At 36.6% G+C, this 14,584-nt stretch overlaps 1 protein-coding gene across 1 annotated transcript in view; it reads left to right on the forward strand.

Moving 5' to 3' along the window:
* Window positions 1-13,806, forward strand: part of TMEM170B (transmembrane protein 170B) — a 54,122-nt gene extending 40,316 nt beyond the window's left edge. The window contains exon 3 of the mRNA XM_004382965.2: window positions 9,412-13,806. Within this exon, the coding sequence (XP_004383022.1) occupies window positions 9,412-9,542 (131 nt within the window). The 3' untranslated portion in view covers window positions 9,543-13,806. The remainder of the gene's footprint in view (window positions 1-9,411) is intronic.
* Window positions 13,807-14,584: the final 778 nt, after the last annotated feature.

Consider the following 14,584-nt stretch of genomic DNA (forward strand, 5'->3'; position numbering starts at 1 on the left):
GGCTATGTATATTTTCACCAAAAATAAAGGTCCTCAAGGTCGAGAAGGGAGAGTGTTGACATGTCGTGGGGTTGTTAACCAATGTCATAAAACAATACGTGTACTGACTGTTTAATGAGAAACCGTTTGTTCGGTCAACCTTCATCTAAAGTACCACAAAAAAAATTAAAAAAAAAATTATGAATAGCTACATATTCCTAAACATAAATGTCAAAATTGGCCTAAGAAGAAATAGAAAATCAGTATGATTACACCTCAACCTAAAGAAAACAAAAATCCTCACAACTGAACCAATAAGCAACATCATGATAAACAGAGAAAAGATTGAAGTTGTCAAGGATTTCATTTTACTTGGATCCGTAGTCAATACCCATGGAAGCAACAGTCAAGAAATCACAAGATGCGTTGCATTGGGCACATCTGTTGCAAAAGACCTCTTTAAAGTTTTGAAAAGTAAAGATGTCACGTTGAAAACTAAGATGAACTTGACCCAAGTCATGGTATTTTCTATAGCCTCATATGCATGTGAAAGCTAAGACGATGAATAAGGAAGACCGAAGAAGAATTGATGCTTTTGAATTATGGTGTTGACAAAGAGTATTAAATATACCACGGACTGCCAAAAGAACGAACGAGTCTATCTTGGAGGAAGTACAGCCAGAATGCTCCTTAGAAGTGAGGATGGCTAGACTACGTCTCACATACTTGGGACATGTTATCAGGAGACATCAGTTCTTGGAGAACACTATGCTTGGTAAAGTAAAGGGTCACTGAAAAAGAGGAAGACCCTCGATGAGATGGATTGACACAGTGGTTGCAACAGTGGGCTCAAGCACAGCAGTGATGGTGAGGATGGCGCAGGGCCGGGCAGTGTTGTACATGCGGTCGCTATGAGTTGGAACCGACTCGACGGCACCTAACAATAGCAATACGTTTTAAAAAAAATTTCAAATGTTATTCAGAGACCTCTCCTCCCAAAAAACTCCAGGCCCAAATGGTGTCTACCCGTGAGTTCTACCAGATTTTCAAGGAAAAATTAGTTTCTGTTTTATATAAATTATTCCAGAAAGTAAAGTAGAAGCTGCACAGTTTATTTATGAGGCCAGTGTAATCCTGTTGCTAAACAAGATAAAGAATGCACAAAAACAGAAAAGTATAGTCCCAGTTTACCTCATGAATTATTCTAAAATGCAAAGATAGTCAGTATTAAAAAATTCCAATAAAACTTTATTTAAGGACACTAAAATTTGAATTTCTTATACTTTTCATATATCACAAAGTATTCTTTTGATTTTTTTCATCCATTTAACCATTCTTAGCTTGCATGCTGTACAAAAATAGGTGATGGGTTAGATTTGGCTTATGGATCGTAGTTGGCTGACTGCTAATCTAACAACACACACTGATAGAATCAACAAACTATTAAAACTAACTCTTCCCTTATCTTTATTATTTGCTTCCTCTCACAAATATGTAGGGCAAATCACATAACTTTTCACTGATGTGATTTATGTACAAGGGTGTTCATAGAAGCACTGTTTATGAGTGTAAAGGATTAGAAACAAGAAAATGTTCATCAGCAGTAGCGTGGATAAATAAATTGTAGTATATTCATACTGGGAATTCTATACAGCAGTGAAAATGAATGAATTCTAACTACACCTTCTCCTCACTTATCGACTGTCTCGTTATTTGACATTTTGCATTTATGACAATAGTAAAAAATCTAGTATCTGACTATTTTGCACATTAATGACGCATGTCTGGTAGTAACGAACACTGAGGTACAAGGGGAGAGTAACGAACGCTGGCTGTGATGGTTATGTGTCGGTTTGGCTGGGCCATGATTCTCAGTGGTTTGGCAGTTATGTAATGATGTAATTTGGCAGTTGTGTAATGATATAATCTTCCTTTTTGTGATCTGATGTGGTCATCTTCCATTTTTGCATAATGCCAATTTCACATCATGAGCTCGTCTTTAGAACCTAACCATGTCAATAACTGAGGAGAGGGTGTACATAAAACAACGTGAGTAAATTTCAGGGACATAGTATTGAGCAGAATTCTAGAAGAATACTTAAAGTTATAATTCATTTTATATAAAATTCAAACATTTAAAAAAAAACTAAATAACCAATTTTTAGGAAATGATCAATACCAAATTCAGAGAGGGAATGGGGGCATGATTGAACAATTGAGGAGGGGTCCGCTGGGGACATCAAAGGAAATAGTAAGGTTCTTTTCTTCAACTGATGATGGGTACTTTGGAGTTTGTTGCTATTTTTGTAATCTACAGATATTTTATAAAAATCTACATATATTTTATACTCTTGTATCTGCTCAATACTTAATCGTATTTCCAAAATCACTTAATAACAAAAAATTGTTTTCTTTCGAATTTTTTAGATCAGTAGTTACACTGGAACAGTGTTTCCACCTGACTGCTTCTGGGATGTACAGTGATGCAGTGCAGATCTGCTTTGTTTGGAGGGAAGTGGTAGCTTCCATATCAGTTCTGAATTGATCGTCCACTGGGAGGAACATGGCAATTGGTTTTATTTCCTACCTAACACCATTAAATATCTTCTTTAGTTGTGGAAACTCTGGAGCTTTACTGTTTTGTTTTGTTTATTTTTTAATTTGCTTTTCTCCAGTTGTCATTATAGTCCACGCTTGAAAGTCTTGTCCCCTGTTCCCTGAAACGGTATAAAGAAAAATGGGTTATTTTATAGTTTTGTTTGCTTTCCCCTCCTCTCAGTAGGGCTTTCCGCTGTGGGCTCCATTTTGTTCTCACCAGAACAGCTAAATCCTAACTAAAGGAGTCAGCTTATTTGGAAAAGACAATGACAGTAAAGTAGAAATGTTTATCAGTGCTCACTCTTCTATTCCATAATGCTTCTCTTGTTGTCTTGTCACTTTGTTTCAGGGTGCTTTTGCAAGGCTCCTGACTTCCAATTAAATTCTAAATCTGTGTGGGAGTTGCCCCCAACACTGATTTCTTCATCCCTCCTCCTTGAGCCAAAAGTATTTAAGCCTTAACCCTGACACTTAAAAGGAACAGCATGTCTTTCAGCCACATAGAAAACATATACACACTTTTTCTTTTTCTACAGCCATTGCTACCTACTTTAAAGTATAGTTGTTCCCTGCTATTTTAAATCAAGAGTTCAGTGAGCTTTGTCACTGCATACAAATGAATTATTTTTGTTTGGAAAATAGGATTGAAAAATACAAATGCATGTTTACTCCATCCTTTAAAATGAAGATTTCTTGGAATTGTAGGGAAGTTTAGGCAATTATTAAGTGTGGAAATTAAGTTTTATTTTAAAGTTAATTTTCATTAAATAAGTAATGTATGACTCTGATCTCTATGTAAAATTTAAAACATCATTGGTAAGGCCAAAGTCTTCTTTGACTAACGCTCCGAAACTAATGCTTTTCCCAAAAATAACCCCAGTTTTTCAACTGTATCCCCCAGATTTGGGTTTATACATTTCTTTCATTCATTAATATATACGTACATGTGTACTAATACAGAATATATATTGTTTGGGGTTCTATTTTATTTTTCTTAATTGCGTAAATGATGTTTTAAGTTATTTCTCTGTCAGTTCCTATAAATCTGTATTTTTCTTCTGAAATTGTACAGTTTCCATGATGAAGACTTGGTGTAGTTTATTTATTTGGCGGCGATTACAAAACATGCTGCAGTGATTATGATGTGTGTGTTTATGCCTGTCTGTATTCTGGATACTAATCCTTGGTTTGTTACTCATATAGCAGACGTTTTCTAGTCTCACCTTTGTAGTCAAGCCTTTATGGTTTTTGCTTTCGCGCGCGCGTGTGTGTGTGTATCGTCTTAAGATAATTTTTCCTAGAGTAATTGTTGTTCTTGTTAGGTGCCATCGAGTTGGTTCCAACTCATAGCAACCCTGTGTACAACAGAATGAAACACTGCCTGATCCTGTGCCATCCTCAGCATTGTTGCTATGCTTGAGCCCATTGTCGCACCACGGTGTCATTCCATCTCATCGAGGGTCTTCCTGTTTTTCAGTGACCCTCTACTTTACCGAGCATAATGTCCTTCTCCAGGGTCTGGTCCCTCCTGATAACATGTCCAGATTATGTGAGACGAAGTCTCGCCATCCTTGCTTCTAAGGAGCATTCTGGCTGTACTTCTTCCAAGGCATATTTGTTTGTTCTTCTGGCAGTCCATAGTACATTCAGTATTCTTTGCCAACATCATAATTCAAAGACATCAATTCTTCTTCAGTCTTCCTTATTCATTGTCTGTCTATCACATGCATATGAGGCGATTGAAAACACCGTAGCTTGGGGTCAGGTGCACCTTTAAGTCCTTAAAGTGATATTTTTGTTTTTTAACACTTAAACAGGTCTTTTTGCAGCAGATTTACCGAATGCGTATGCGTCATTTAATTTCTTTACTGCTGCTTCCGTGGGTGTTGATTGTGGATCCAAGCAAAATGAAATCCTTGAGAACTTCAGTCTTTTCTCTGTTTATCATGATGTTGCATATTGGTTCAGTTGTGAGGATTTTTGTTTTCTTTATGTTGAGGTGTAATCCATATTGAAGGCTGTGGTCTTCGATCTTCATCAGTAAGTGCTTCAAGTCCTCTTCACTTTAAGCAAGTAAGGTTGTGTCGTCTGCATATTGCAGGTTGTTAATGAGTCTTCCTCCAATCCTGATAATGTGTTCTTCTTCATATAGTCCAGGTTCTCAGATTATTTGCTCAGCATACAGATTGAATAGGTGTGCTGAAAGGATACAACCCTGACACACACCTTTCTTGACTTTAAACCACGCAGTATCCCCTTGTTCTGTTTGAACAACTGCCTCTTGGTCTATGTACAGGTTCCTCAAGAGCACAATTAAGTGTTCTGGAATTCTCATTCTTCGCAATGTTATTCATAATTTGTTATGATCTACACAGTCAAATGCCTTTGCATAGTCAATAAAACCCAGGTGAACATCTTTCTGTTTTTCTCTGCTTTCAGTCGTGATCCATCTGACATCAGCAATGATATCCCTTGTTCCATGTCCTCTTCTGAACCCGGCTTGAATTTCTGGCAGTTCTTTGTCAATGTACTGCTGTGACCACTTTTGAATGATTTTCAGTGAAGTTTTACTTGGATGTAGTATTAATGATATTGTTCGATAATTTCCACATTCTGTTGGCTCACCTTTCTTTGAAATGGGTACAAATATGAATCTCTTCCAGTCGGTTAGCCACGTAGGTGTCTTTTAGATTGCGTGGCGTTGATGAGTGGGCACCTCCAGCGCTGCATCCATTTGTTGAAACATCTCAGTTGGTATTTGGTCAATTCTTGGAGCCTTGTTTTTTGCCAGCGCCTTCATTGTAGCTGTTACCTCTTCCTTCAGTACCATTGGTTCTTGATTATGTGCTGCCTCCTGAAATGGTTGTCAACCAGTTCTTTTTGGTACAGTGACTCTGTGTATGCCTTCCATCTTCTTTAGATGCTTCCTGCATCATTTAATATTTTCCCCATAGAATCCTTCAATATTGCAACTCAGGGCTTGAATTTTTTCTTCAGTTCTTTCAGCTTGAGAAATGCCAAGCATATTCTTCCTTTTTGGTTTTCAATCTCCAGGTCTTTTCTCATTTTATTATAATACTTCGCTATGTCTTCTTGAGCTGCCGATTGAAATCTTCTTTTCAGCCCTTATACTTCATCAGTTCTTCCTTTCGCTTTAGCTACTCGATATTCAAGAGCAACTTTCAGAATCTCTTCTGACATCCATTTTGGTCTTTTCTTTTTTTCATGTCTTTTTAATGACCTTGTACTTTCTTCATGTATGTTGTCCTTGATGTCATTCCACAATGCGTCTGGTTTTCGGTCATTAGTGTTCAATGTGTCAAATCTATTCCTGAATGGCCTCTAAATTCAGGTGGAATGTACCCAAGGTCATTCTTCGGCTCTCATGGACTTGTTCTAATTTTCTTCAACTTCAACTTGAGCTTGCACATGAGCAGTTGACGGTCTTTTCTGAAGTCACTCCTGGCCTTGTTCTGACTGATGATATCGATCTTTTCCATCATCTTTGTCCACAAATGTAGTCGATTTGATTCTTGTCTATTCCATCTATCGAGGTCCACTTGTAAAATCTCTGTTTATTTTGTTGTTAAAGGGTATTTGCAATGAAGAAGTTGTTGGTCTTGCAAAATTCTGTTATGCAATCTCTGACATTGTTTCTGTCACCAAGCCCATATATTCCAACTAGCAATCCTTCTTTATTTCTGACCTTTGCATTCCAATCGTCAGTAATTATGTATGCATCTTAACTGCATGTATGATCAATTTCAGACTGGAGAAGTTGGTAAAAATCTTTAATGTCTTCATCTTTGGCCTTAGTGGTTGGTGGGTAAATTTGAATAATAGTCACATTAACTGGTCTTCCTTGTAAGCATATGGATATTATCCTATCGCTGACAGTGTTGTACTTCAGGATAGATCTTGAAATGTTCTTTTTGATGATGAATGCGACGCCATTCCTCTTCAATTTGTCATTCCCAGTATAGTAGGCCATATGATTGTCTGATTCAGAATGGTCAATACGAGTCCATTTCAGCTCACTATCTTTATGTGTTCCATTTCATTTTTAACAACTTCCAATTTTCCTAGATTCATACTTTGTACATTCCACGTTCTGTTTATTAATAGAAGTTTGCAGCTGTTTCTTCTCATTTCGAGTCATGCCATATCAGCAAATGAAGGTCCTGAGAACTTGACTGTATCCACGTCATTAAGGTCGACTCTTCTCTGAGGAGGCGGCTCTTCCCTAGTCATATTTTGAGTAGCTTCCAACCTGAGGGGCTCTTCTTCTGGCACTATATCAGCCAGTGTTCCACTGCTATTTGTAAGGTTTTCACTGGCCAGTTTTTTCAGAAGTAAACTGCCAGGTCCATCTTCCTAGTCTATCTTAGTCTGGAAGCTCCAACAAAACCTGTCCACCAGTGGTAACCCTGCTGGTATTTGAAATACTGGTGGCAAAACTTCCAGTATCACAGCAACACGCACACCACCACAGTACAACAGACTGGCAGACATGTGGTGGCCTATAGTAATAATAAACATATTTTCTTACAGTTTCAGTTTACATTTATAGTTTTGTTTTTAACCTTTAGTTCTTTAATCCATTTGAAATTTATCTTGGGGAATCACGTTAAATAGGGAGCTAAATGTATTTCTTCCAGATGGCTACCAATTGTTTCAACAGCATTTATTGAATGGTGAATCACTGATTGGAAATACCTTTATCATTTACTACTTGTATGACTGCTGGGCAAAACTTGTTGAGTACATTCTAGGATCAACACTATTCTAAGCACCTTACTAGTATTATCTCTTAATCTTCGCAACCAACATTTTACAGTTTAGGAAATGAGGCTCAGAAAGGTAGTGGGTCTTGCCTTTTAATCCAGGAGTCTAATTCCAAAATCCGTGCTCTTAACCCGTGTCATAGGAAGTTTAAATTGACACATTCATCTGCCATTTTTCCAGGCAGCCTGTGCTAGTAATTGCTTTGATTTTCCTTCTTGGATTATGATTGGAAGCTTAGTGTCAGAGAGATGGAGGCCATAATAAAATTGAAGATAGTCATGGAAACCTGGGGTAAAACCAAATAAATACAGAGTATTTATCATTTCTGGTAATAAAGAAGGCATAAGGCCTTTAAGAATTTTTAAGACTATCATCTGATCTTTAAAATTTGGGGATATGACCAATTAGGCTAGTAAGTATATTGCATGATTAAGTAAATATTGATGCCACTAGGGGTTTTGTTTATTTAATATCAGTTGCTTTATTATTTTCTGAATTCTTTATTCTCTTTTTCATTTAATATAAATATGAAATGGTAGAATGATTTGGGGATTTATAGCCAGACTAACCTGGATTCAAATCCCAACACTTGTACTTATTTCTTTGGGCTAGTAATTGAACCTCTCAGAACCTCTGTTTTTTTCATGTTTAAATTAGATAATATTGTTCAGGGGTTATTAGGATATTTGAATAAGATAGTATTTGTAAAGTTCCTAGCAAGATACCTAGTATGTGATAAGCATACTATACGTTTTAATTTCCTTCTGTTTTAAAGCATGTGTATGAAAGCCCTTCATTTAAATGAATTACTTGCTTTCCCCATTTGTATCTTTTCTAGAAGAGTACAGTACCTTTTATTTGGTAGATTTTAAGTGAAGTACAAAGAATCTTTAGATAATTTTTATGAATAGGTTTCTAACTCCAGTGATTGTGAATTCAGTATTTTAGAATAATTTATTTCTTTTCTTTTTCTTGTTACTTTTTGTTCGACCAGTCTAGGATATGTAGACAGTTTTATCTAGGGAAATAATTTTAAGGCCATCTCACCTTCTGAGATGAAATAATTGTGATTTAAAATCAGCCGTTTAGATACCACATTATTACATGCACTGTATTAGCAGGACGAAACATTGAACCCCAGGATCTCTGAGGCCCTTTCTGATTCTCTCCCCTTTGAGGAAGTGCATGCTATCTAAAGAAATTTTCCTAGAACAGATGTCAAGTTCATCTTCCTTTTTTATTGGATGTCAAGTAATACTAGTCTCAAATAACTTTACAGTGTATGCTTTATTAAAAAGTTCAGTAAACTATTTTTATGGTAAGATTGAGATATGGATTAACAAATATTCTTATATTTTATATGTACTTAATTCATTTTACTCAGTGAAATAAAAAGATACCTTTAATACTAAAATTTTCTTTAATAATTTAGAAGTTACATTGAATTGTGTAGTTTTTCCTGCATTATTATTTATAATTATCAGTACATGTGTTGTAGGTTTATACAAATGCTGATGAGGTCTGGCCAATTGAATGCCCAGGTGAGAGATGACAATTGTGAATTACTTATTTCTTATACACATATTTGATGTCAAATATGTAGTCCCAGGGTCGTGCAAATGGTTAATGCATTCAGCTACTAACCAAAAGGTTGGTGATTTGAACCCATCCAGCGGCACCTCAGAAGAAAAGCCTGGCAATCTGCTTGCAAAAGGTCACATCCGGGAGAACCCTATGGAGCGCAGTTCTACTGTGCAGCCCATGGGGTCTCCATGAGTCAGAATCAACTCGACGGCGACCGGTTTAGTTACTATAAATACTTATCTTGAGGTTGAGTAGATAATCTTGTTTCTCAGTTAAATGGTTCAAAAGTGGCATGGTGAGGTGTAGCTGTCACCAATCACATGAAAAGTCATAATTTATAAAATGAGAGCCACTGCTGATTTATTGTTTTGATGAAATGAAAAGAGATCTTAAGTTACCGTGATTCCGCGTGTTCTGCGGTGGATTAACGTGTCGGGTGGTTTCTCGCCTCTGTTTCTGATGCAGGTACGGCAGTAGCAGGCATTTACAGAGTAGCAGGGAAGAACATGGCCCCTTTGGAAGCGCTGGTATGGGGCGTTGGACAGACTGTACTGACATTAATCATCTCCTTTTCGAGGATCCTCGCCACACTTTGAGGCTTCTGTGGGAATGTCTTACTTCACATAAGGAAACAGATGTACAGATTCCTTGAAAATGGCATTGGTAACAGGAGGAAATGAAATTGTACAAGAAGGTGAAGGAGCAGGTTAAAACACGGCCTGGAGCTGTGTAGGAGGAGTGCCCTCTGGTGTCTAAGTGATTGCACTACTGCACCGCACCTTACGTGCCTCGTCGCGGGCAAGGTGCATCCACCCACTCTGTGAAGCTGCAAGAAAGAGCACCTTGTTTACTGCCAGTCAGGTTAACATTGGTGTTGAAATCGTTGTTCTTAACAGTGTTGTGTTAAATTACAGGGACGTTTGGAGGAATTGATATATGTGCCAAACTTATTTCTTTTTGTTAAGCATTGATCACGTGACAATAGCTGTAGATGAGCGTGGTGAACGTATTGACATGAATTCAGGTAACATAGTAAGAATTTGTTTTGTAACGCTAAATCCTGAATGAGTGCTGAATACCCAATCATTTAATAGGAGATAAATTATTTGTTTTTTAATGTTGAGTGTTTCTGGGATTTAGGGCTTTAATATGTTTAGGCATTATTGTTATTTAATTTATGTGGAAAATACACAGTAATACTTAATGGAAAACTAGCTGAACCGTTCTGAGGACTCAAAGTAGATCTATAGGGTGCGTAATTTTCACCAACTTAAATAACACCCTTTTCATAGTTTCCCTCATGCATAAATATTCTATTTATATGAATTCAGAACATTATGGGTCACATCCATTGACTGTAATTTGTGTATCATAAAAATATAATTTGAAAATTTTCTTAAAATTTTGTAAGAAAAAAGTCAGAGGTTCATGTTGCATTGTTTATCCTTCTGAAGAAAAGTGTTTGCCATGTATCTCCTAACAAAAGATCTTTACAACAAGTGTCTCAGTGGGATGATATCACTTGTTGTATTTATCTTGATTTTTGACAAAATCTACGGAATCTTTTATTCTGGAGTATTAACTGTCTTTAAAGAGTGGCCTAAATTAGGCTGAGGAAACAAAAAGCCTCATTTGCAGATAAGTAACAAGCAAGTAATATAGCAAGACTAATAAGCTGTTTTACGTGGGGTATGTGGCAGAGTTATAAGTTTGCTAAGTAAAAATTGGGGCGTATAGTAAATAATTATAAAATTTAGAAATTAATCTCAGCATATCAATACAGTATTGAGTGATTTTTGAGTGATTCGTTTTAGTTGTTTAGTTCTTGATTTATTCTCTGTTACTGGAGTTTATTAGAATCTGTATGATATTTTTTAGAAATTGAGTGGTCCTTGATATAACACATTCTGAGAAGTTTTAGAAATATGTAATTATTTGTAAGAGTACAGGAAGTAGGGAAAACACAGAGCCTGGTTAAACTTATCTCCTAATGAGATTTTTTTTTTTGTACCAGATGCAGTTAATAAATGTGATAATTCAAAGGAAGAACCGTTTCAGATGATACGAAGTTAAGGACAATCCAAAAGATCATATGTGTGCTATAGCCTCACTAATTTATAACCTGATTTGGTAAAAGTAGGTTTATATTGGGTCCCATTCAAACTTAATAGCTTTGTTACCCATACCACTTTTTTTTCCATTAAAAAATAGAATATACCAACCACTCAACAGTGAGGAGGTGGTGGGGATGCTTTTACTGGTATAGAAGCCAATTTCAGGGATTTACTAATATCATGGCTTGGAAATTTGTTAAACACAAATAATAAGCATCTGTGCGTTCTTGGAGATCTTGGGAGTGAAATCTTTAATTTGATTATTTTTATCATGCAAAAACCTGGAATTATTTTCACATGTTCTTTATATCCCTGATGTTTTCTCAAATTAAACTTAGGCGTAAATTTTCCAAGTCAATTTGACTTCTCCTTTTCTGTTAGAGTTGATTTATGTTCTTCCTTTATTTGGCTATTCTACAAATAATTGAAAGTGGTCATATTCTTCTGGGAGAATTACCAATGACATGTTGAAATTGTTTCAGATTTACAAAATGAATGTGTATTTTAACAAATGATTATTTTATGATTTAAGAAACTTTTCATGGTAAGGTAATGTGGAGCACATGGTTCATATTCCAGAATTAACCAGAAAATAACTTGGACACATTAAATGTATGACTATATGGACCAAAGAGATTTAAACTCCTGTTTTTACTCTGGAATATAGGTATATTCGGATGGTTAATATTTAGTTTGTAGAATGCCCTGCAATTGTTATCAAGTTACTTTTAAGTTATGAAGTGTGGGTGCATGTATACGTTTAACTTTTGGGGAAATTTTTGGTTTCTTTGATGTTTTCATATATTTCCATTGGGATTTTTTGCAAGGGTTGCTCATTTAATGTTTTGAAATAGAATTGAATAGTGTGAATTTATGAAATTGTCTTAATAGCTATTTATATGCTGAGATTTTTTTTAAAGTTAGTGTTTTTTTATAGAGGCAAGAAACATTTAATGATATATATACAGACATATATATCATTATATATACACATATAAAGCTGCTATATATGAATACAGTCTAATTGGAAAGCTTTTGTTCAATGAACACTTTAATGTTCTAGTGGAGAATTTGATATATTTGTTCAGTTGAATGATCTTCAAATATGTTTGAGAATGTTTAAGATTTTTTAATTTTGGGAGATATTTCTTGGCTCAATAGCATTGGATAACCTTGTTAGTGATATGGCAAAAGCCCTATTGACAGATTAGGGTTGTTAACACTTTCTTAAAATCTGTATGTCGGTTAGCAGTAGATTTTCTTTGTGAGAAATGCAAGAAGGAAAGGGAGAATCCCCTGCAGTTTACACTCCTTTACTTACAAAATGTTTAGTTACCTATTGCTAACAATGAAATCAACTCCTCGAGGAAGAGATTCCTGTATGTCAAAACTATTATTATTTAATATGCTATTTAGAGATGAGCATAGGTCAGAGTTAGTCAGGGGACTTCATATAAGTTACAAAATAATGTTGAAAACCCTTAGATGAGGGAGGTGTAAATAATCTGCCCCATGGGACCATCCCATTGGTTGCCTGGAATGAGGAAAGTCCTTACCGATGGCCGTATCAGTGCATTCAACTCAGTATTTCTTATTTGAGATCTTAATGTTTGCCAGACAGTGTTATAGTTTATTACCTAACGTACTTTCTTAGTATTTGTAGCATACATTTCCACAGCCCCCCAAAAGTCTAAGGGTTTTGTTTGTGCTTTACATGAGAGAAGTAAAGAAATGAGCTGGCCTTTATATCATTTATTTGTGACCCAAGGAACAGGGGTAGTTTAAAATCAGAGAATGTTGTTGGAAAAGGTCTTTGGAGAACAGCTAATTAAGATGTGGAAAGTGGGGCTGCCACTGTAATGTGCCCAAGCTGACACCCCCATGTTAACTAATTCAAGTTTGTCAGCGTTTTCTGTGGATCTGCTACAAGGTGCTGTATTTCCTGGAGTAAGTACGAGGATGAGCAAGATGTGGATTCTGCCCTTGAGTTCACCAAGAGCTAGCAAGGCGATTTTAAATCCTACACTAGTTGAGATGGTGTTTTGCCTTCCTGATTTTAGTTGCATGTTCAAGTCCTTTTCTTCTGCCTCAAATTCTGATTTTCCCAGTTGATCCAGTAGGTGGAATTTCAGTAACTGAGATACCATTGCTGTGAAGTGAAAAGAGTACTAGGATCTAAGCCAGCGGCATGGATTTGAATCCAGCCTGTCACTTGGAGACTTTTGTGATCTTGAGCAAATCACTTAACCTCTCTGAGCTTCAGTTCATACTCTGTAAAGTGAGATTAATAATCTCGTGTGGTTATTGTGAGGATTACATGGGATCGTTTCCAAATGAGGAAACGGTACATGTTTGACAGCAAATGATCAATAGATGGTCATTAAAATTCTTTTAAAAAATTACATTTTGCAATAAAATTGAATATGTTGGTTTGTAAAATCCACCTGTTTTCATCCATTGCCTGATTCTCCTTACATACATTTTGGGAAGGAAACTGTAAAACATCTCTTGTGATCTTGCCTTCCTTTACCTCTTCTCCACCCTCCATTTTTGTAAATCAGCAGATACTTGATTTAAGAACATTTTTTGGAGTTGGTGGAGTGGAGACAGCCAGGGCAAGCAGAATTAAATTACAGGCGAGGTGGCCAACATCTACTCTTTCGTCTTATCCTACTTACTTCCCAAGGAGCTCTGGTGGCACAGTGGTTAAGTGCTTGGCTGCTAACGGACAGGTTGATGGTTAGAACCCACCAGCGTCTCTGCAGGAGAAAAGACCTGGCTATCTGCTCCTGTAGAGGATGCATCTTGGAAACCCTATGGGTTAGGTTTACTCTGTCATACAGGTCACTGTGAGTCAGAATTGACTTGTTAGCACACAGCAGCAGCACTTACTTTCCTTGAATTCATTCAGTTAACATTCATTGGATCTCAACTATATGCAGCTCGCTGTCCTGGTTTTAAGGACGGAAAAGTGAGTAAGCTTGAGCCCTCTGTCCTCGTCTCTCTCTCCCCTGCTGCCCTGTGTGCTTGGCTCCAAGCATAGTGCCAACTCTGAAGGAGAATACAGCTGGGCTTCAGTGTCACCCAAGTCCCTTTTTCCGCAGAGCAAAGGTGCTCAAGTCTTAGTTGTTATTGATGTTTTCAACTTAAAAGGAAATACCAATGTTTTGAGTTTATGTCCTTTTCATTATTTAAGAAGTAACAAGATGCTGGAGCACTTTTGAAATACTCTCAGAAACTACTTCACTGTTGCTATGTTTCTCTCAGGAATTCGTAATCAGAATCTCTTCATACAGTCTTGAATTTGTTTTTAAGATGGAAGGAAGGTGAAAAATTATTGAAGAAACTCTCGTTGGCTTAGATTGCAGAGAAATTTGGCAACGCCTGCTGGGTAACTGGGTAAATTACTGTTCCTGTAATAATTGGGGTCAGAATCTCAATGGTTAAAACTGACTGGAAATCAAACTGTCTCATAATCGCCTGTAACTTCCCCATCCTTTTCATAACACCTTGGAGGGAGATTC

The sequence above is a fragment of the Trichechus manatus genome, unplaced genomic scaffold (genome assembly GCF_000243295.1).
Source record: "Trichechus manatus latirostris isolate Lorelei unplaced genomic scaffold, TriManLat1.0 scaffold00103, whole genome shotgun sequence".
Classification (NCBI taxonomy): Eukaryota; Metazoa; Chordata; class Mammalia; order Sirenia; family Trichechidae; genus Trichechus; species Trichechus manatus.